Raw genomic sequence first — 21,335 nt, 5'->3', positions numbered from 1 at the left:
GCCCCCCCCCCCAACACCCCCAGCACCCCCCCCCCCCCCACTGTCCCCACACGTGCAGCCTGCCCCAGCAGCATCACACCTCAGGGGTGCATTATGTGACATGGTTTTCATTTCCTGTTTCTTTGCTTATTAAAAAGGTAGAATTTTAAAATATGTGTTGTTTTGTGGGCTTTTTTTTCTTCTGTTTTGGAAAGTGCTGTTTATTTTCTTTGCTTAGTGATTTTTTGATTGAGAAACAACTCAAATGAAATGATTGGTTTGAGCCTTTGCCATGTCTACAGTGTTGAATGCAGTGTTTCTCCAGGAATGGTCCATGGACCCTCACTTCATGTCTGGACTCATTTCCTACTTTTGTTCTCTGGGAGTGGGGCCTGGGATTTATGTTTAACAAGCCACCTAGGGATCCTCCTGAGAACCACTAGTCTGAAGCCTTATTATAAACAAAGATTGGAAGCATTACAAACAAACAAAAGTGAGGATTTCTTTTTATCAACTATAGTTAATGAGTGTGGCTTCCTATTAAAAGAGAGTGCACAGCAGCGCCTTTTCCTCAGTGGGAGAGTGTCAGAACCAGATTAGTCACATCTGAAAGTTTCTTTGCAAGAATATGTTGGCATGACTAATGTTTAGTCATTCACAGGTGATTGTAACTGGCTTGCATTCTTCTTAATAGAGCAGGTTCATTCAGAAAAATCTGGAAACTACAACAAATAGATAGGTCTAGTAGTTCCAAATTCTTTTCAGTGAAATATTTCCTTTATTGTCACTATCACTGTCCCTCCATCTAAAGTGGCTCAGCCCAGGTTTCCAATAAGGAAAACACAGGACCCTCACCTTCCTAATGTCTACTTGTTCCCAGGAAGTTTGAAAACTATAAAAATGTAAGGGACGATATGTGCATTTTCCTGCATATATGTTATATTTAAAAGGGAGCACAAACACATTTTAAACAAGCATAATTATATTATCTAACAGGGCCTTTCTGATCATTTGCAAATTGGACTGCCAGTGTATGAGAAGTCATCAAATTTCTAGAAATAAATATTAACAAGCATATACATGAGTGTAGCTTAAGAAACCCCTGGGCTGGTGTAGGAGGTAACGGGAAGGTGGTGACTTAGTGTGCCTTCCTCCACTGTTCTCAGGGCCACCTTCCCCAGCAGCGGGGCTACACAGGTGGGACGGCCTGGGGGAGCCAGTAGAGACCTGGCCTGGGAAAGCCTGGAACTGAGGTCCCGACACTGTGGTGCAGGAGTCAGAGAGGTAGGCCAGTCTTCTGCACTTCACTGGAGGTGGAGGTAAAGAAGAGGAGGGATGCAAAGGTGGCTGTGTCCCCACTGCCTCCAGGCTGGGAGGGCTGTGGAGGGCAGGACACGAGAGCTTCCTCCTGGTGCCTCACCTGGAGCCGGCTCTGTGCCCTCACCGGCTGGCTACACCTCTAGTTCATAAGTTCCTTCCACCACACGGAGGACCGCCTACTTGATCTCACTCCAATGATTGCAGAACAAAAAGAGAAGCCAGAAGTGAAAAGATACAAGACTTGGAGGACAGATCCAGGATACCCAGCACATGAATAAGGGGAGCTTCTGAAGGAGACAAACAGATGGAGAAGCAATAGTTACATAAAAGAAAATTTACCAGAATTAAAAAAATATTTGTGATTACAGATTTAAAAGTTCACTGAATTCTGGGTAGAATTGATTAAAAAAAAAAAAAAAAAAAAAAGAGCCACAATTAGGTACATTCTGATAAAACTCCCGAACTCCAAAGATGAAGAAAAAAATCTTACAAACTTCTAGCTGTAAGGAGGTTGAAGCATCAGATTTCCTGTAGCCTTAACATTTCCTGGAAGGAAAGGCATTTAAATCAAGAATTCTATACCCTTTCAACTTATCACTCATTCTTTAGGGTCAGAGAAGGATGATTCTTGGCATGGCAGGGATTCAGAATCTTTTGTCCGAGTGTCTGATCTGAGGAAAATGTGGGAGAAAGGATTCTAACCCAAACACCATGAGTTTGCAGAGAGACCCTAAGATGGGAAAACGGAAAGGAGAAGCACAAAGATAGCGGCACCTACATCATGTCATATAAATGGATATTGGGAAATGCCTGCGACTGGGTCACAGAAGTGCTAAATTTTTTTTCAAAATAGAAGAAATACTCTACTCAATAGGCAAAATCCTAATTATAGCCCAACTGGAAGTATCAAATTATTCTAGCAAAGCCAGGTTGGGGTGGGGGAAGGGCAAGAGGGGAAACAAGCACAAATCCTTCCAAATAAGCCAGCTGGATAGGAGGGTGAAAGAGGCTGAAGGATGGGGGATGTGCAAGTGTGATGAGTGTCTCATGTTGGAATCGCAGTGTCCAGGAATATTTCCTAGTTAACAAGGGGAGGAAAGGCTATCAGTGGTGACCTGATTAAACCAAAGTAAGAAAAAGGAGAAAGGCAATAAGAACTAAAAGCAACATAAATTGTAAACAAAGTGAGATGAAGGGATGAATGAAAATGCAAAGCAGCCTGGGTCATTGAGAGCATAGTCCATGGAGCCAGACTTCTTTTTTTCTTTTCTTTTTTTAAATATATTTTATTGATTTTCTACAGAGAGAAAGGGAAAGAGATAGAGACCTAGAAACGTCGATGAGAGAGAAACGTCGACCAGCTGCCTCTTGCACACCCCTTACTGGGGATGTGCCCACAACTAATATACATGCCCTTGACTGGAATCAAACCTGGACCCTTCAGTCCACAGACCGATGCTCTATCCGCTGAGCCAAACTGGTTTCAGCATGGAGCCAGACTTCTTCGTTCAAATCCCAGATCTGCCACTTTTACTCATCAGTTTATTTTGTTCAGTATATTCCATGTATGAACAAGATCATGTGATACTTGTCTTTCTCTGACTGGCTTATTTTGCTTAGCATAATACTCTCCAGGTACCTCCATGTTGTTTCAGAGGGTAAGAGATCCCTCTTTTTTACTGCTGCATAGTATTTCCATAGTATAAATGTACCACTTTTTACTGTTGCATAGTATTTCCATAGTGTAAATGTACCACCGATTTTTTATCCACTCATCTACTGATGGGCACTTGGGCTGTTTCCAGATCTTAACTATTGTAAATTGTACTACTGTTAACATAGGGGTGCATACATTCCTTCTGATAGATGTTTCAGGTCTCTTAGGATATATTCCTAGAAATGGGATCACTGGGTCAAATGGCAGTTTCATATTTACTTTTTTGAGGAAATTCCATACTGTTTTCCATAATGGCTGCACCAGTCTAGATTCCCAACAGCAGTGTACTAGGGCTCCCTTTTCTCCACATCTTGTCACTTGATTTGTTGATGGCAGCTATTCTCACAAGTGTGAGGTGATACTTCATTGTTGTTTTAATTTGCATCTCTCTGATGATCAGTGACTTTAAGCATTTTTCATATGTCTCTTGGTCATCTGTATATCCACTTTGGGGAAGTGTCTATTTAGGTCCTTTGCCCATTTTTTTAATTGGATTGTTTGTCTTCCTTTTGTTAAGTTGTTATTAGTTTCTTATGTTTTTTTTTATATTAACCCTTTATCAGATGTATCATTGCCAAATATGTTCTCCCATACAGTGGGCTTCCTTTTCATTTTGTTGATGGTTTCGTTTGCTGTGCAGAAGTATTTTATTTTCATGTAATCCCATTTTTTGTTTTCTCCTTAGTTTCATTTGCCCTAGGAGAGGTATCTGTAAACAGATTGCTATGAGAGATATCTGAGATTTTGCTCCCTATGGTTTCTTCTAGGATTTTTATGACTTACATTTAAGTCTTTTATTCATTTTGAGTTTATTCCTATGTATGGTATCAGTTGGTTGTCTAGTGTCATTTTTTGCATATGTCTGTCCAATTTTCCCAACACTATTAAAGAGATTCCATTGCATGCTCTTGCCTCCTTTATCAAATATTAATTGAGCTTAATGGCTTGGGTTGATTTTTGGAGTCTCTGTTCTGTTCCATTGATCTATATGTCTGTTCTTGTGCCAGTACCAGGCTGTTTTGATTACAATGACTTTGTAGTATAACTTGATATCTGGTATTGTGCTTTCTCCAACTTTGTTCTTCTTTCTCAAGATTGCTGCAGTTATTTGCGGTCTTTTTAAATTTCATATAAATTTTTGGAATATTTGTTCTAAATCTGTGAAATATACCATTGGTAATTTAATAGGTATTGTACTGAATCTACAGATTGCTTTGGGTAGTATGGTAATGATGTTAACTCTACCAATCCATGAACACGGTATGTTCTTCCACTTGTTTATATCTTCCTCTATCTGTTTTTTCAATGTCCTGTAGTTTTCTGAGTACAAGTTTTTTTTACCTCCTTGATTAAGTTTATTCCTAGGTACCTTACACTTTTTGTTGCAGTGGTAAATAGGATTGTTTGTTTAGTTTCTCTTAATAATAATTCATTATTGGTATATAAAGATGCCATTGATTTCTGGGTGTTAATTTTGTATCTTGCTATATTGCTGAATTTCTTTTTAGCTCTAGCAGTTTTTTGGTGGAGTCTTTTGGGTTTTCTATATACAATATCATGCCAAAACAATAGATACTCAATAAATATTTGTTTGGATGAATGAATAATGAAAGTTTTTCTTCCTCTTTTCCAATTTGGATGCCCCTTTTTTTCTTCTTATCTGGTTGCTATGGCTAGGACTTCCAGTACTATGTTGAATAAGAGTGTTGAAAAGACATCCTTATCTTGTTCCTGTACTTAGGGGAAATAGTTTTAGTTTTTCCCCCACTGAGTATGATGTTGTCTGTAGGTTTGTCTTATATGGCCTTCATTATGTTGAAGTGTGATCTCTCTATTCCCATTCTGCTCAGAGTTTTTATCAAAAAAGGGTGTTGGGGATAAAAAGAGTGTTGTATTTTGTTGAATGCTTTTTCTGCATCTACTGATATGATCATGTGATTTTTGTCTTTCAGTTTGTTTATATGATGTATCATATTTATTGATTTGCAAACATTGTACCAGCTTTGCATCCCTGAAATAAATTCTATTTGGTCCTGGTGTATGATCTATAATAATAAAATCCTAAGCGACCATTGCAACCGAATGGACGACCAAACAGACTGCATGGGGTGGCCAGGCCAGCAAGGGGGTTAGTGAGGGGCAACCAAGCAACTGAGAAGCAGGATGCAGAGGGCAACAAGGCCTGGGGGGGGGTGCATTTGGGAGCGATCAGGCTGGCAGGTTAGGGCAGTGAGGGGCAACCAGTTGGGAGAACAGTTGGGGGTGACCAGGCCAGCAGAGGCAGCAGTAAGGGGTGACTAGGTCATCAGGGGGGCAGTTAGGGGCAACCAGGTCAGCAGGGGGGGCAGTTGGGAGCTACTAGGCCGGCAGGGGGGCAGTTAGGGACAATCAGGCAGGCAGGTAAGCAGTAAGGAGTCAGTGGTCCCAGATTGTGAGAGGGTGCAGGCTGGGCCGAGGAGACACTCCTCCCTCCGTGCATGAATTTCAGCACCAGGTCTCAGTCTTTTTAATATATTGCTGGATGTGTTTGCTAATATTTTGTTAAGGATTTTGTTAGCATCTGTGTTCATCAGGGATATGGGCCTGTAATCCTCTTTGTAGTGTCTATATCTGGCATTGGAATTAGGATAATTCTGGCCTCATTAAAAAAAACAAAAAACCAAACACAACATCTATCCTCCTCAAACTGGAATAGTTTGAGGAGAATAGGTATTCATTCTTCTTTAAATATTTACTGAAACTCTCCTGTGAAGCTGTCTGGACCAGGGTTTTTGTTTTCTGTGAGTTTTTTTTTTTTAATTATTTTTTATTTTTTAATTTAAACTTCTTAAATTTGTAGAGACTTGTTTTGTATTATTTATTATTTTTACTGCTTCAGTTTCCATTGTTATTAGCCTATTCAGGGTTTTTTATTCTTTCTTATTCAGTTTTGGAAGATTATATTTTTCTAGGAATTTGTCCATTTTGTCCAGCTTGTTGGTATGTAGTTTCTCATTGCATTTTCTTATATTCCTTTGTATTTCTGTGATGTCAGTTGTTACTTCACCACTTTCATTTCTGATTTTAATTATTTGGATCCTCTCTCTTTGTTTCTTGATGAGTCTGGCTAAAGGTTCATCAATCTTTTTTTTTTTTTTTTTTTTTTTTTTTTTTTTTTTTTTTTTTTTTTAAGAACTAGCTCTTGGTTACACCAGAAGGGGGTGTGCATTGATATTCTATATTGTTGTGTGTGTTTTTTAATCTCTATGTAAGTTATTTTTGCTCTAATTTTCATTACTTCCTTTCTTCTACTTACTCTGGGCTTTTCTTGTTGTTCTCTTTCTAATTCTTTAAATTGTAGGGTTAAATAGTTTATTATTAATTTTTCTTGTTTTTTGAGGTAGGCCTGTAATGCTATGAACTTCCCTCTCAGGACTGCTTTGCTTGTCCCAGAGATTTTGGGTTGTGCATTCCTTTTTCATTTGTTTCCAGGAAGTTGTTTTCTTCTTGTTCTTGTTCTTCTTGTTCTTCTCGTTCTTGTTCTTCTTCTCCTCCTTCTCATTCTTGTTCTTGTTCTCCTTCTCCTCCTCCCCCTCCTCCTCCTCCTCTTCTTCCTCCTCCCCCTCCTCCTCCTCCTCTTCTTCCTCCTCTTCCTCTTCCTTCTTCTTCTCTTCTTCCTCTTCCCCCTCCTTTTCCTCCTCCTCTTTCTTGTTCTTGTTCTTGTTCTCCTTCCCCTCCTCCCCCTCCTCCTCCTCCTCCTCCTCCTCCTCCTCCTCCTCCTCCTCCTCCTCCTTCTCCTTCTCCTTCTTCTAACTCATGGGTAACCCATTCATTGTTTTATTTTTTTTTAATATATTTTATTGATTTTTTTACAGAGAGGAAGGGAGAGGGATAGAGAGTTAGAAACATTGATGAGAGAGAAACATGACCAGCTGTCTCCTGCACCCCCCCAATAGGGATGTGCCCGCAATCAAGGTACATGCCCTTGACCAGAATCAAACCTTTCAGTCCACAGACTGATGCTCTATCCACTGAGCCAAACTGGTTCCAGCCCATTCATTGTTTAATAGTATGCTATTTAGCCTCCATGTGTTTGAATGTTTTGGGGTGTTTTTACTGTAGTTGATTTCTAATTTCATTCTATTATGATCTGAGAAAATGCTTGATATGATTTCAAACTTCTTAAATTTGTAGAGACTTGTTTTGTATTATTACATGGTTTATCTTTGAAAATGACCCATGTGCACTTGAGAAGAATGTATATTCTGCAGAAATGTTCTATAAATGTCAATTAAATCTATTTGATCGAGTGTCTCATTTAGTGTCGCTGTTTCCTTGTTAATTTTTTTGTCTGGAAGATCTATCCAGTGAAGTCATTGGGGTGTTAAAGTCTCCTACTATGACTGTATTGATGTCAACCTCTTCCTTAAAATCCTGTGGAAGTTTTATATATATTTATATATTTAGGCGCTCCTATATTGGGTACATATATGTTTACCAAGGTTATATCCTCTTGTTGGGTCCATCTCTTTAGTATTATGAAATGACCTTTATTGTCTTTTGTGATAGCTTTCATTTTGAAGTCTATTTTATCAGATAAGAGTGTTGCCACCCCAGCTTTCTTTTCGTCCAGCTCTGTCATTTCTTGATGTGGTTTTTAGCAAGTTACTTAAAAGCACCTGGGAAATGGGAATGATGACAGTGCCTCCTTCATAGGGTATGGTGAGGGTTAAGTGAGTTAGCCTACCAAAGCACTTCTTAGATCAGTGTCTGGTGAACAGTTAGATCAAGCAAGTGTTTGCCTTATTATTTATAAAGCATAGTAGCAATGTTAATACTTAGTAAGATGAAAATTATTAGTAAAAGTACTAAATCATATAAAAATGGTTATTATATGATGGTTATGGCCACTTTTTGTAAATCTATATGTGCCTGATGGCAGCTAAATATACTAGTATATTAAAAAAAATATTAAAAGTGTGAGGACTTGATGAAAATATTTTAAATTATTTTACAATAATTCATTTTATCTCTTTTAAGCTGAGAGATCCAACAGACAAAAATAAATTAAATCTAGAAAAAATAAATAATAGAATCAGCAAATTCAATCTAATAGACAATTTTGAACCTTTTGCTCCTCAAATAGTTTTCTTTCTTTTTTTTTTTTTTTTTTTTTTTTTTTGCATGGAACATTTGGTCCTAGCTGGTTTGGCTCAGTGGATAGAGTATTGGTCTGTGGACTGAAGGGTCCTGGGTTCAATTACAGTCACAGGCACATGCCTGGGTTGTGGGCTCACTCCCCAGTAAGGGGTGTGCAGGAGGCAGCCAATCAATGATTCTCTCTCATCATTAATGTTTCTCTCTCTTTCTCCTTCTTCCTTCCTCTCTGAAACCAATAAAAATATATTTTTAAAAAATCAATCATGTGCCACAAAGCAGGCCATAATAACAAAACATTAAACATATTACAGACCACATTTTAATCATTATCCAATACAATTAGAAATAAATAATACAAATGATGAAAATCACTTAGCTTGAAATGAAGAAATACAATTTTAAGTAATCCTTAGATCAAAGAGGAATTCAAAACTCAAATTAAAACAGTGAAAAAGAAAACATGTCACACCCAACTGATGGACACAGAAAATATGGTTAAAAAAAATCTTCATTATTAAGAAAGAAATAATAAAAAATAAAGGAACGGTGTATTCATCTTTTAAAATTACCAAAAAAGGAATAAAACAAAGGAAAGAGTTAGCAGATATTTAAACTGACATCAAGAAAATAGAAAATGCTTTTAAAAAGTGGTTGAAAGGGAAAGGATCCAAGAAACCAAAAGCTTTCTCTTGGAAAAGGAGCGAGAAGGTGGTATGGTGAGGGGGAGTGTGAAGAACAGAATATAGTAGAGGAAGGCGAGGGGGAGGAAAGATGTGCCAAAGAATGAGGAAATGCTCAAAAGAAACATCTGATGTAACCTTTTGCTCCCACTACTTAGAACATGGGTTTTCTAGAGTGTCTGTCTGTCTGTCTGTCTGTCTCTGTCAGAGTGCTTCAGCCTCAGCTTCTTTCTTTTCCTGCCTGTTTGTGGCAGTCAGCATGGCAGTCCTGGTGAGCCACTGGCTACCCGGGCGACTTTGGCCGTATCATTTCAGCTGTTTGTGCCTCATGTCCTGGAGGGGAACACGGGCATCCCAAGTGTCCCCCTTCACAGAGCACCTGTGTGGATTTGGTGCATGTCAGCACTTCCCAGCACATGCTCAGATGATGTTCTCATTGCCCCATCATTCCTTTGAAGGATCCCCAGATGGATGCTCCATGAGGCCATGCTCTTAGATCTGGACACTTACCCTTCAAGCAGTTCTGCTTTCATTTCAATGTCTTTCCTATGGGACACCATTCGGCCATTCCAGGAGAAGTATTGTCATCTAATACTCGAAAGAATATTTGCTGCATTTACCGTGTACCAGGCATTGCACTAAGTGCTTTATGTGTATCTTATGTAATATTCACAGTGGCCTTAAAAGTCTAGTCACCATCCTGGCCCATGTGGCTCATGAACCAGGAGGTCACAGTTTGATTCCCGGTCAGGACACATGTCCAGGTTGTAGGCTCGATCCCCAGTAGGGGGCGTGCAAGAGACAGCCAATCAGTGATTCTCATCATTGATATTTCTATCTCTCCCTCTCTCTTCCTCTCTGAAATCAATAAAAAAAATATATTTTTTTAAAAAAGCATAGTCACCATTCCTGTTAACAGACGAGGGAAAGGAAGCTCAGAGAACTTTACACACTTGCCCAGAATTTGGAGGAACCAGAATTTGGCGCCATTGTCCGATGCCCTGTTCCCCTCCTTGCTCCTGATTTATTACTTTTTAATAAATGTAAGTCCTAAAACAGTGACTATTAAAAAACATCATGGAGTGATAGAAATACATACCAAGAGGCCAGGGTCCCGGTCTGGATCTCTATCAACTCACTTGACACCAGAGTCTCGGTGTTTTTATCGGTAAATTAAGGGACGTGGTGTGGGTGTGATCCTTAAGGTCTCTCTTTCTCTCTAAGCCCCTGGCTCTCTGTACATACCGGTGGCTGTTAAAAAGGAGCCTCTTATGAAAAGAGCTCAACATCCTTGCCTAAAGTGGTTTTGTGGAATCATGCAAACTCTCAAGTGACTCTCCTGTGGCGTTTTGTGTTGCCCAGGTCCTCCAGGAGCAGATCCGTGCCCGGGACAACATTAGCTACGGAACTAATTCTGCCTTAAAGACTCTGGAGATGCGGCAGCTGTCCGGTTTGGGGGATCTTCGAGGGAGAGTGGCAAGGTAGGTGGTCAAATGTTTGGGACTCCACTCCTCAAAAGCTATTTTTCATACCCTTCATTTTAGTAGGGAACATATCCATGAAATCCCAAAGCAAATTGTTTGCATTCTTCTCGTACATCACCTCCTTTGCCCATAAAATTTAACCATGGACACTAGACCTGGACATGAGCATGCCATGACTTCTTGTGTGTCTGCAACGGGAACTGTGTGTGTGTGAGGAAGTGGCAGGAGAGCTCAGCTGACCGGTGCCATCGGGCAGATGAAGATTATTATGTTTATTGAAGCCAATAATGTACAAAGTTGGGACTTACATTTTTGCATATCTTATTTATTTATAAACTATAATTCTATTTCCTTTAATTTTTATTAGAATTCTAAGCAAATACTTCTCCGCCTTTTCTGAAAATGATCTGTGTTTAACTTGGAAAAATATTTTTAATTATTATGGCATAACATTTTGCCAAGTCTTACACCATTTGGTTGATGTCTGGCATTAAAATTAACTTCTTCAGAATATTTTTTCAATCTTTATCGTTGAAAGTATTACAGATATCTCCTTTTTCCCCCCATTGTCCTCTTATAGCCAGTCCCCTACCCTTCCCCCTATCTACACGCCCCTGCAGGCCTTCACCACACTATGGTCTGTGTCCAGGGGTTATGCATATATGCATACAAGTTCTTTGGTTAATCTCTTCCCACCCCTCCACCCCACCATTCCCTCAGATATTCAGCAGTCTTCCATGTCATTTTTAATTATATTTTTTCTTATAACTCACTTATTAGTAAATTATCTTTCAATTACAGTCAGTATACAATATTATATTAGTTTCATCTAATATAATTAGTTTCATTAGTACAATATAAACACTTACCCCCACTAAGCATTTCCCTTTACTAATTAGTTTCATTAGTACAATATAATGATTAGTCATTAATATACCCCAATAAGGATAGTACCAACCTGACACTTTGCACAGTTATTACAATATTATTGACTACATTTTTATTTTATTTTCTGAATGTATTGGTCCATCATAGGGTGAAAATTTTAAAAAGAGCTCTGTTATCTCAGTTGGAAAGTGTTGTTCTGGCCCTTCACTACTTGTTGCACCCACAGCATCATATCACCGGGGATCCTGTTAGAAATGCCAGTAGTCCCTAAAGTGTTCGCAGGCCTCTCCCGCCCTCTGCTGCAGGTAAGGGTCAAGCACAGGAGATGTGGAGCTCACAGGCAGTTTGAGTCAGCATGAGGTGAAGTTGCGAGTGGTCTGCAAAGGGTAGGAGTGAAAAAAAGGGACTCAGGAACCAAGGACTCTGGAGCAGAGAGCACTAGTGACGGGAGGTGTCTGCAGACAGCACCTGAAGGGCATTGCGTGCTGGGCCTGTGGATTTGCATCTGTTGGGTGAACAGTAGTCTAAGAGCAGAGATTGAATGGAGGGCTCGTTGACTGCTCTTGTGTGGTTTTCTATTCTCCTCTGGGTGAACTCCAATCTCCTTAATATGACCCTGCTGACTTCTCACCTCTTTATCTTAGCACTGTACCTTTCAGCAGTGATCATCTAACTGCTTGTTATTTCTTAAATGGGCCATGCTTCCTATTTCAGTGCCTTTGCATACACTATTCTTATACCCAACTTGCCTTTCCTTCTTTTCTTGCTTCTGATCAGCCTTTAAAATACTGCTCAAATGTCACCTCCTCGAGGAAGTCTTTCCAGATAGCCCTTGCTCCTGAGGTCCCCTGGCATTCTTTGTTCTATTGAGTATTTCTATTGTCTTCACTGTCTTGGAGTGGAGTGCCATCTTTTACTTTTGTAGCTCAAGTGTCTGGGAATAGTCCCTGGAAATTAATAGATCTAGAAAATCACTGTAATAGGATGGAAAACTTGAATTCTTTCCATGGAGATTAGCTTAAAGGAAACCACAGCTTTGTTATAGCTCTCAGGACAGTGAGAAGTTAGAACTTCGGAGCTGCAGGGCAGAATAGAGACCTTAGGAGAACTTTGAGGATCTTCTTGGTCACTTTTTTCCTGCAGATGAAAATTAAGCGAAGCAATATATGTAAGAGGCCTAGTGCAGTGCATGGAATGGCATGTGAAATTATCCTGGTTCTAATTACAAAACAGAGAAGTTATTACGAAATACTTTCAGAAATTTTATGTCTCCCCCTTCCCCCCTGCAATTTCTTATTAGCTGCTCTACTCAGCTTGTTCTTTCTCTGTAACAAATACGTTTATTCTGCAACAATTAAAAGTGTATTAGGAGCACCACATGTCTTTGCTTTGTTTTTATATTTGTCTTTCTCCTATAATGTTAATGAGCCTTTAATTGTTGAAATAAACTCATGTGAAGTAAAAATTATTTGGCAAATTTTTGGCTTTCTTGAATTGGTTATGTTATTATATTGAAGGAATCTGAATGAATTTTTAAAATGATATTCTTAAATTACTGGGCTGCAATATATATATATATATATATTTTTTAATTAATTTCAGAGAGGGAGAGAGAAACAGAAAATGAGAAAGAGAGAGATTAAGAGAGAGAGAGAGATTAAGAGAGAGAGAGAGAGAGAGAGAGAGAGAGAGAGAGAGAGGATGATTAGAGAATGATTGATCAGCTGTCTCCTAGATGTCCTACTCTGGGGATCGAACCTGAAACCCAGGCATGGGCCCTGAACAGGAACTGAACCGTGACCTCCTGGTTCATAGGTTGACGCTCAACCACTGGGCCACACCAGTTGGGATGGGCTGCTATATTATTTCAGATTTATTTCTTAGTGTTTTGGATCCATTGGTGATGTAATTGATAGGGAACAGACCCTGATACCTCCCATGTAGATCCAGCTGGGAGAGACAAAAACAAATTTGCTATGGAGGTGAGAAACACTTACCCCCACTAAGCATAGTACATCCTAAAAAAGACTTTCACAGAGGTTCCCATTTCTCTCTAAAGCAGGACTCAAGGCTTTCCTGTTCTTACTGGAATATTTGGTCCATTTTTGCCCTGTCTTCTTCATTTCTCCAAGACTCAGTCCCATATCCTCTCTCTTCTATGAAGTCTGTTTGCATGGTGTCAGAGCCTTGAGAATTATCGGTATACTAAGGCAGCTGTGACGCAAGCCCAGGTGTAAAGAAAAAAACAGATAAATTTGGACATCATCAGATTAAAACCTTTTTGGGATGATGTGTAATGCTGCTCTGAACACTCACATAGTTTTGGTGTGGTCATATGTTTTCATTTCTCTTGCATATTTACATCTACGAGTGCAATTGTTGAGTAATGTGGTAGCTCTCTATTTTTGAAGAACAGAACAGTCGGACTATTTTCCAAAGTGGACATGTCATTTTACTGCCAGCGGCAGTGTATGAGGGCTCCCATTTCTCTGCATTCAACACTTGTCTGCCTTTTTTATTACAGTCAACCTAGGGGTGTGAAGTGGCATTACGCGGTTTTGATTTGCATTTCCTTTAATGACTAACAGGGTTGAACAAAATTTAATATGCTTATTGGTTATTTCTCTGCTTTGTAAAACTTACACAGATCCTGTGCCCATTTTTAAATTGGGTTATTTGTCTCTTTGTTATTGTAGGAGTTCTTTGTATATTCCAAATGCAATTCTCTGATCGGATATTTGAAAAAAAAGTTTCCCCATTCTGTTTTCTTTTCATTTCCTTAATTGGGTCAATTTGGTTCTACTTTTTAAAATTTTTATCTCTTTATTGCTATTCTCTATTTAATGAGACAAATAAAAAGTCATTATATTTTACTTTTTAAAGTGTGTTTCTTTGACTATATTCATAATGGCTGCCTTGAGCTTTGTTGTTTAAATTTGGCATCCGCTCTTTCACAGGAGCTTCTGTCTGCTCCTTCCCCGTGGATAGCTCACATTTTCCTGTTTGTTTGTTTTTTGTTTGTTTGTTTGTTTTCGCATCTCTCAGGCTTTTTGTTAACAACTGGGCATTTCAGGTGATAGAGTGCTGCAATCTGGTGTGCTGACACACACCATTGGGTTTGTTGTTGTGTGTTCAATGACTTGGCTGGACTGTTTTAGTGGTGTCTGTTTCCCGTGCAGTAACTAGCCTCAGGTGTCACTCCTCAGAAGGTACAAAGTCACGTTGGAATTACAATGGTTTCAGCAAGACTCTCTGTCTCTTTCCCTGATCGTTATTAAGCCGTCTGCCTCTGTAGGAACCACACTCAAATCTTAGGCTCTACTAATTGCTGGCATATTGCTCTACTGTTTTTGAAGGGCCCTAGAGCATACATTGCTCTGTGATCTGATTCAATTAAATTATTGCCAGCACTTATGCCTTTAATGATGTGTATATACACTAGTTACTAGTACATGTGTGTGTATACATACACATGTATGTGTTAATTATTACACATACATACATATATGTTAATTATAATAGGAAGATGAGAAAATATTTTTAAAATATTTTTTATTGATTTTTTACAGAGAGGAAGGGAGAGGGATAGAGAATTAGAAACATTGACGAGAGAGAAACATCCATCAGTTATCTCCTGCACACCCCTTACTGGGGATGTGCCTGCAACCAAAGTACATGCCCTTGACCGGAATCGAACCTGGGACCCTTCAATTCCCAGGCCGATGCTCTATCCACTGAGCCAAACTGGTTAGGGTGAGAAAATGTTTTAAATGTCATTGCTTTTGGTTACTATGTCACCATGTCACAAGCAGTAAGAAAAGTTTTGCGTAAGTATGTTGCCTGTCATACCTGTTGCTAGACTTTGGGACCCTTTTGGCCAAGTGGTAGAGTCATTCTGCCACCTGATGGCCAGAACTAGGATAGCCGGGAGATAGCTGCCAAAAGACAAAAAGGAAAAAAATTTGGAATCTGTAATACAAACATCAAGGATGAAATAGGACAGCTGATCAGATTCATTGCAAATTCTTGTTTAGCTAAAGTTATTGAGCATGCACGCAGCTATGTTAGAGTGCTGAGGCTGTCTTTTATGAATGTTTTTTTGAAAAGACAAGCATGATGTCTTTAATTCAATATCAGCTGAAATAGCAATATTGCTTTCCATATATATGCATATATATGTAATTTTATATATGTAAATACATATTTATGTATATAATTTCAAACTTATAAAATATACAAGGTTCACCATTTGTTAACATTTTGTCCCATTTACTCTATTATTTTTTCATAAAATTTATTTCTGAAACATTTGAGAGTAAGAATAACACTTTTTGACATTAGAAACACAAGTCCGTTTCACTGTGTACATTTTCTAATGAGAGGCTCTGTTATCACTCACTGTGTGTCTCTCTACTTTCCCTGCCCACCCTACCCCTTTATTTACAAAAGTACATAAGTGATATATGCTGGCAATGAACAACCAGGCATACTATGGAATATATAAAATGGAAAATGAAGGCTCACCAGCTCCATCTTTGTTTTACTCCTTAGAGATAACTAATGTTAACAATCTGGTGTCTGTCCTCTTAAGATTTTTCATATACTTTGTTGTAAAATAATTATCATTGTAGTAATATAATGTGCAGTAAAACAACTACCTAACAGTGTGATTTTAATTTTACTGAAGTGCATTTTTAGAGACTCCTTCCATATGGGCTGTGGGCGATACATTTCTTAATCTTAGTATGCCTGAAACTGTTTTTATTTTGCACTTATTCTTGGATGATAGGTTATTCTCCCTGAGTAAAATACATTTCTCCATCATCTTGTGATATCTATGGTCTTCTCATATGTGTTGTGTGCTCTTGCAGTCAGTTTTTGGCAGGTTACCAGTATTTAGTCTCTGGTAGCTTTTAAAATTTTCCCTTTACTATGGGCTATCTGAGTCTCACCCTGCTCCATTTATTTTTACTTATCCTACTTTGTATTCATTAAATACTTTAAAATTCATGTCTGTCTTCAGTGTAATGAAATTGCCAGCACTCAGACCTCAAATATTGCATCTCTGCATATGTCATTCTCTGCATTTCTTCCTCCTCTTCCTTTGTTTTTGTTAAATGTGTTTTTTATCTTAGAGAGAGCGGAAGAGAGATGGAGAGAGAAACATCATTGACTGCCTCCTGCATGCCCCCTACTGGGGACAGAGCCTGCAACCTTCAAGTGCCCTGCTGGAATTGAACTGGTGACCTCTCCGGGCATGGAACAGTGCTCAGCCAGCTGAGCCACACTGACCAGGGCCATTTCTCTCTTTTGAAACTCCACAGCTCCTCCTGGACTTAGGTTAGCGTTCCTTTATCTGTCCTCCTTGTTTTATAACCATTGTTCATGTTTTGAATCTCTGTCTACCTTTACTGCATTCTGAGTGAGCTCCTGGGTACTATCTTCTAGTTCACTGACTTTATCTTCAGTCATGTCTAATTTAGAGTTTGACTGGCCTATTAAGATAACTATATAGTTTATTTTCAGGATTTCTAATGTTTTCTCTTACATACTCATTTTTCTTTCATCTCTGCCTGTTTTTTGTTTACTAATTTAGCATCCTCTTGATGGATGTTAATCTGTCTTTGTTATTTTGTAGTATCTTAAATATATTTATTTTAAACTTATTTGATCCTAGTTGTGCTTTCCATAGCTGGTGGAGCCCCACTCAAGTCTCTGGTTCCGTTACCCTGGTCATAAGTAGAGCCAGTTCATGCCCTTCCTGCCCCGTGGAAACTAAAATTTCTTCTTACAACTGCTGGCTTTCAGATGCAGAGCTCAGCAAGCCTCTGACACCAGCAAAGCACTTGCTCTGCTCTGTCTTCTGTGCCATTTCTCTCTGCTTTCCACTTTCTCCCATTTCTTTTTACCCTCGGCTTTGTACCTTTTTTTTTTTTTTTTTTTATAAAACTCATTGGTGTCATCTTGATAGATATTCAGGAGTGAGCCAAGGTGAGGTCATGTGTGTCGTCTACCACGTTTAACTGAAATACCAGGTAGTAGTTCCTATTTGTAACATTTTAAAAAAAACTGTATTTCTTTATTTAAAAAAGAAATAACTTTAAGAGAATAAAAAATATAATTCTACCACATTCCCCAGAATACATTGATCCATATGGTGCTTAACACATTTTTATTGCTAATTTTTCCTAAGGCTCTTTCTATTTTTTATTTTTTTATTATTATTTTTACATTTAAACCAGCCTCTATTAAGATGATTAGCTCATGGGTACAGCTGTGATGACAGTCTGCAGAGTAAGGGATCTTTGAAGCAGTGCTAGATTTTGACACTGATGAGTCTAGCACTTAACATAATTTCTCTTTCATTCTTGCCAGTAACTTTTTTTTTTTTGGTAAAAAAGAAGAAATTTTTACCATTTGCAACATAGAACTAGAGAGCATTATGCTAAGCAAAATAAGCCAGTCTGAGAAAGATAAATATCACAGGATTTTACTCATTTATGGAATATAATGAACAACATATTTGCAGCATTTTAATACAAAGTGATTATTACATTGGTTAAATATTATAGCTTATTAGAAAGCCAACCAAGCACTGACATGCTCTCTGATTTTTATTTATGGCTTATAAAGCATAACCCTGTGATATTTTATTTTCTCCAGCTTCTGGAGGGATATAATTTAACTTTTGTTAGTTTATTGCAAATAGTCGGTGTGATTTAGAAAGTGAGACTCTTTTCGGTGTCTACATCTTTTACGGATTAGCCCATAACCCTTGTTCAGGCCTCAGCGCATACGTGCATCTTAAAGAACACATCTTGGGTGCTTTTAGGATGATTGTAGACTGCTGGTTCACTGCAAGTGTGACTGGCCACAGGTTGTTCTTCGTGAGTATTTATGACTTATTCAGCAAGTTCCCAAACAATCTTCTGAGCGTATTTGTCTGAATCAGGGGCATAGTGAACAGATGTCAAATGTAATCCCCATCAATAACAGGAAAATATAGGTATAGAATGAATCACATTTGGTAGTAGTGGCATAACAGTTTAAAAATCTAGACTGCTATAGTGAATGTACTGGAGAGATAAAGTTCTCACCATCCTGTATTGGGCATATTTGGTGGAGTAGACATTCTACAAATACTTCCTGAGTGAATGAATGGATTGTGGCTGGGGGTTCCAACCACAGCCTCTTCACTTTACTGTATGTTGCCTTGAACCCCGATCTGCCTTTCATAGCAGGGACCTATGCCCACTTGTCTCCAGCTCTGGCTTCCTTATACTCCAGCCCATTTCTGCTTCATGGGGGCCCAGGCAAAGGTAGTGGGATAGTGCTTATTCCATAAAATTATAACATAATCTTTCTACATGGCTATTGATCAAAACAAGTTTGTTGTGGAATTGTTTTTCTCTGATTATAAAAATTACATGTATGTATTGCAGGAAAGTTGTGCACGTCAGAAAATAACAAAAAATAAAATAACCACACACGATCCAGAGATAGTTGGTTAATAGTTTGTAAGCTTCCGTGTGATATTTTAATGATTATATGCATCAAGGTCCACTGAAGCATTCAGAAGACACTATGTTAGCAGGAAGGGATTTCATATAGAAAATCACAGCTTGCAAAAGCAGTGGAAGCTTTGAGGAAGCAAAGTGCAGGACGCCTACTGGCTCTGGGAAAACAGGCAGTGTGAGAACCACAGGAAGGGGCTCAGCTGGCTGCGGCATGAAGTAAGGGTTTTTCGGGAGTGTGCCCCCGTGCCTGCCTGCCTGCCGCTGCTGCAGAGAGGAATAGGGCTTCCCCTTCTCTCCCACCTTCCACCTCCTGCGTACCTGCCTCTACGGGTGGGACCTAAATCAGCCCACGCTAGTAAGGGGATCCAGGAAGTGTAACCTGGGGGCTCCTGTCCTGAGGAGGTACAGAGAGCAAAAAGGCCGTGTCAGCTCTGGGTGGCACTGGTGTGATTGCTTACTCTTGTCACTAGCCTTCCTATATCTTTTTCTAAGTCTCTCACCACGAGTTATTTCCATAAATGTCTGGCCACCTCTTATTCTAGGCTAGGGGTGTCAAACTCAATCAGAGAAGGGGCCAAAATCTAAAATCCAGCCTAAATCGCGGGCCGAATGGTTTACTGAACAGTCATAAACTGTCATTGTGATGGAAACGCAGCGGAGTGCAGTGATGACAGCGCGGTGCGGGCCACATTGCAAGGCCTGGCGGGACGGATTTGGCCCGCGGGCCTTGTGTTTGACACGTGTTCTAGGCGAAGTGAACCCCCAGATACACTGTTTGAAGTTCTGCCCACTATGAGGGTTTCCCTGCTGTAAGGCCCTTAGAACTACTCCTGAGCAGGCTTTTAAGTGTCAGCAGCCTTCTAGAAGGTGCCAGCCTATTGGGCATGACCATCTGTAAAGCAGGCCTGACTTTTCCCCCCTCCAGTCCACTTGGGCATCAGAAAACTCCTCAAGAGGCCGCAGGTGTGAATTGAAGAGAGTTGGTGAAGCATCAGAGCTGGATGCCATGGGCGTCGGGCCTCATGCAGTTTGCGTAACCTTCACGATCTGTTCAGGCTTGGTGTCTGTCCGTACCCCTCCCCTCGAGGATGGAGTGCTGCTCAATGCCCACCTGTGTGCAGTCTCCACCAGGCAGGACCGAGAGTGTTGGAACAGGGATGGCTTTGCTCTAAAACCCCCGGGATCTATCCTGTGATCCTCCTATTAGGTCTGTCACCCATGGACAGAGGCTGGTACCCAGCGTATCTGCCTCGGATACTTGGGGCATTACTGGAACTGCCAATGGGTGTAAGGTCCCAGGGGCAGAGCCACTTCCCTGGCCGCGTGGACCAGCTGCAGAGCCTCCCCCGGCCCTGGACCCCTCAGCGCAGGCAGCCTTCTAGGTGGTTTGGTAAGAGGTTCAGAGGAACATTTCAAAGGTGGTAGAAATTGCCTCCAAAATGCAACCCCTCCCCCCCCCCCCCCCCCGCGCGCGCGCGCGCGCGCACACACACACACACACACACACACACACACATGAAAATGCGGAGGTGGTTCTGAAGATGACACACCACATCCGCACACTCCATCGTGTTTTGTAATTGGGCCCTCACTGCAGATACGGTTTTGTAGTCACGATCCTTGTAAGCCTTGGGCCCTTTGATGGTTACATCTCGAATCTTTTTAAGCACACCCCTGTGGTTTAACGTAAAGACCATAGTGAGGGCAGCTCTGAATTCATTTGAGCCTCTGCTAACAAGGGGCTCCTCGCGTAGTTCCTTTGAGTGGGGCCATGCATTGTAGAGCACGCAAGGGAGCCCGAGCACTTGTTTTGAAACTTGAATGAGAATGAGCTTTGTTGTTTGCCTGGATAGATGTGACGCCAGCATAGCCAGACTCTCCGCGGAGCACAAATCAACCTATGAGGGCCTTCAGCACCTGAACAAAGAACAGCAAGCTGCCAAACTTATCCTGGAAACAAAGATCAAGGACGCAGAGGGCCAGGTATGATGTGTTTCAGGTAGCCGTTTAAAAAGGGTCATGTTCTTTAAAGCGCCTTGGTGCGGCCTGTCTTTTACAGGGGAAACTATCCGGCCTACACATTACCTCTTTTCTCTGCTTCTTCCTTCCTCCTGCGTCACTGGAGTGGCGCTTCGTGAGTAGGGCAACCAAATCACCGGGATTTTTCTTTACAGTCCTAATTCCAAAGATCCCCCCCCCCCCCCTTATTCTGAAAACAATCACTACATCCCAAATTATAACTACCAAACTACCTCTCGCACAGGTAAGTGGTCAGCATTCTTTCACATGCCGGTCGGTCGTCGCAGTTTGGGGTTTGGGAAAAGGTTGCTGTATTCACCGGAACTCATTGCATGTGCTGGTGCACCCGCAGTGTGTATGTGGGAGGAAATTAGGGCAAAGCTGGAGGATAGACCGGCGAGTGGATTGTCAGTATTCCACCTTGAAATTCACAGTTTAATTTCAAAGAGCAAAAAATTCTTGGTATTTAACAGTTTGCTTTTTGGCCACTTACGATTTTCCCTTTGCCATAATGGGACCTGACTTTCTTGGACTTCCCCACAGTGTGTGCTCTGCTTGCTCTTCTTTACTTGAAGAGGGACTATGCCAGGGA

The 21,335-nt window shown here is 40.2% G+C and overlaps 1 protein-coding gene across 2 annotated transcripts in view; it reads left to right on the top strand.

The window, feature by feature from the left end:
• FAM81A (family with sequence similarity 81 member A) overlaps positions 1-21,335 on the top strand; it is a 54,987-nt gene that overhangs the window by 24,232 nt on the left and 9,420 nt on the right. For both annotated transcript variants that reach the window (XM_036440214.2, XM_036440223.2), the window contains exons 4-5: positions 10,198-10,316; positions 20,578-20,707. In XM_036440214.2, the coding sequence (XP_036296107.1) occupies positions 10,198-10,316; positions 20,578-20,707 (249 nt within the window). The remainder of the gene's footprint in view (positions 1-10,197; positions 10,317-20,577; positions 20,708-21,335) is intronic.

Source organism: Pipistrellus kuhlii, unplaced genomic scaffold (assembly GCF_014108245.1).
Source record: "Pipistrellus kuhlii isolate mPipKuh1 unplaced genomic scaffold, mPipKuh1.p scaffold_m20_p_1, whole genome shotgun sequence".
Taxonomy (NCBI): Eukaryota; Metazoa; Chordata; class Mammalia; order Chiroptera; family Vespertilionidae; genus Pipistrellus; species Pipistrellus kuhlii.
This window is presented reverse-complemented; position numbering and strand designations above follow the sequence as displayed.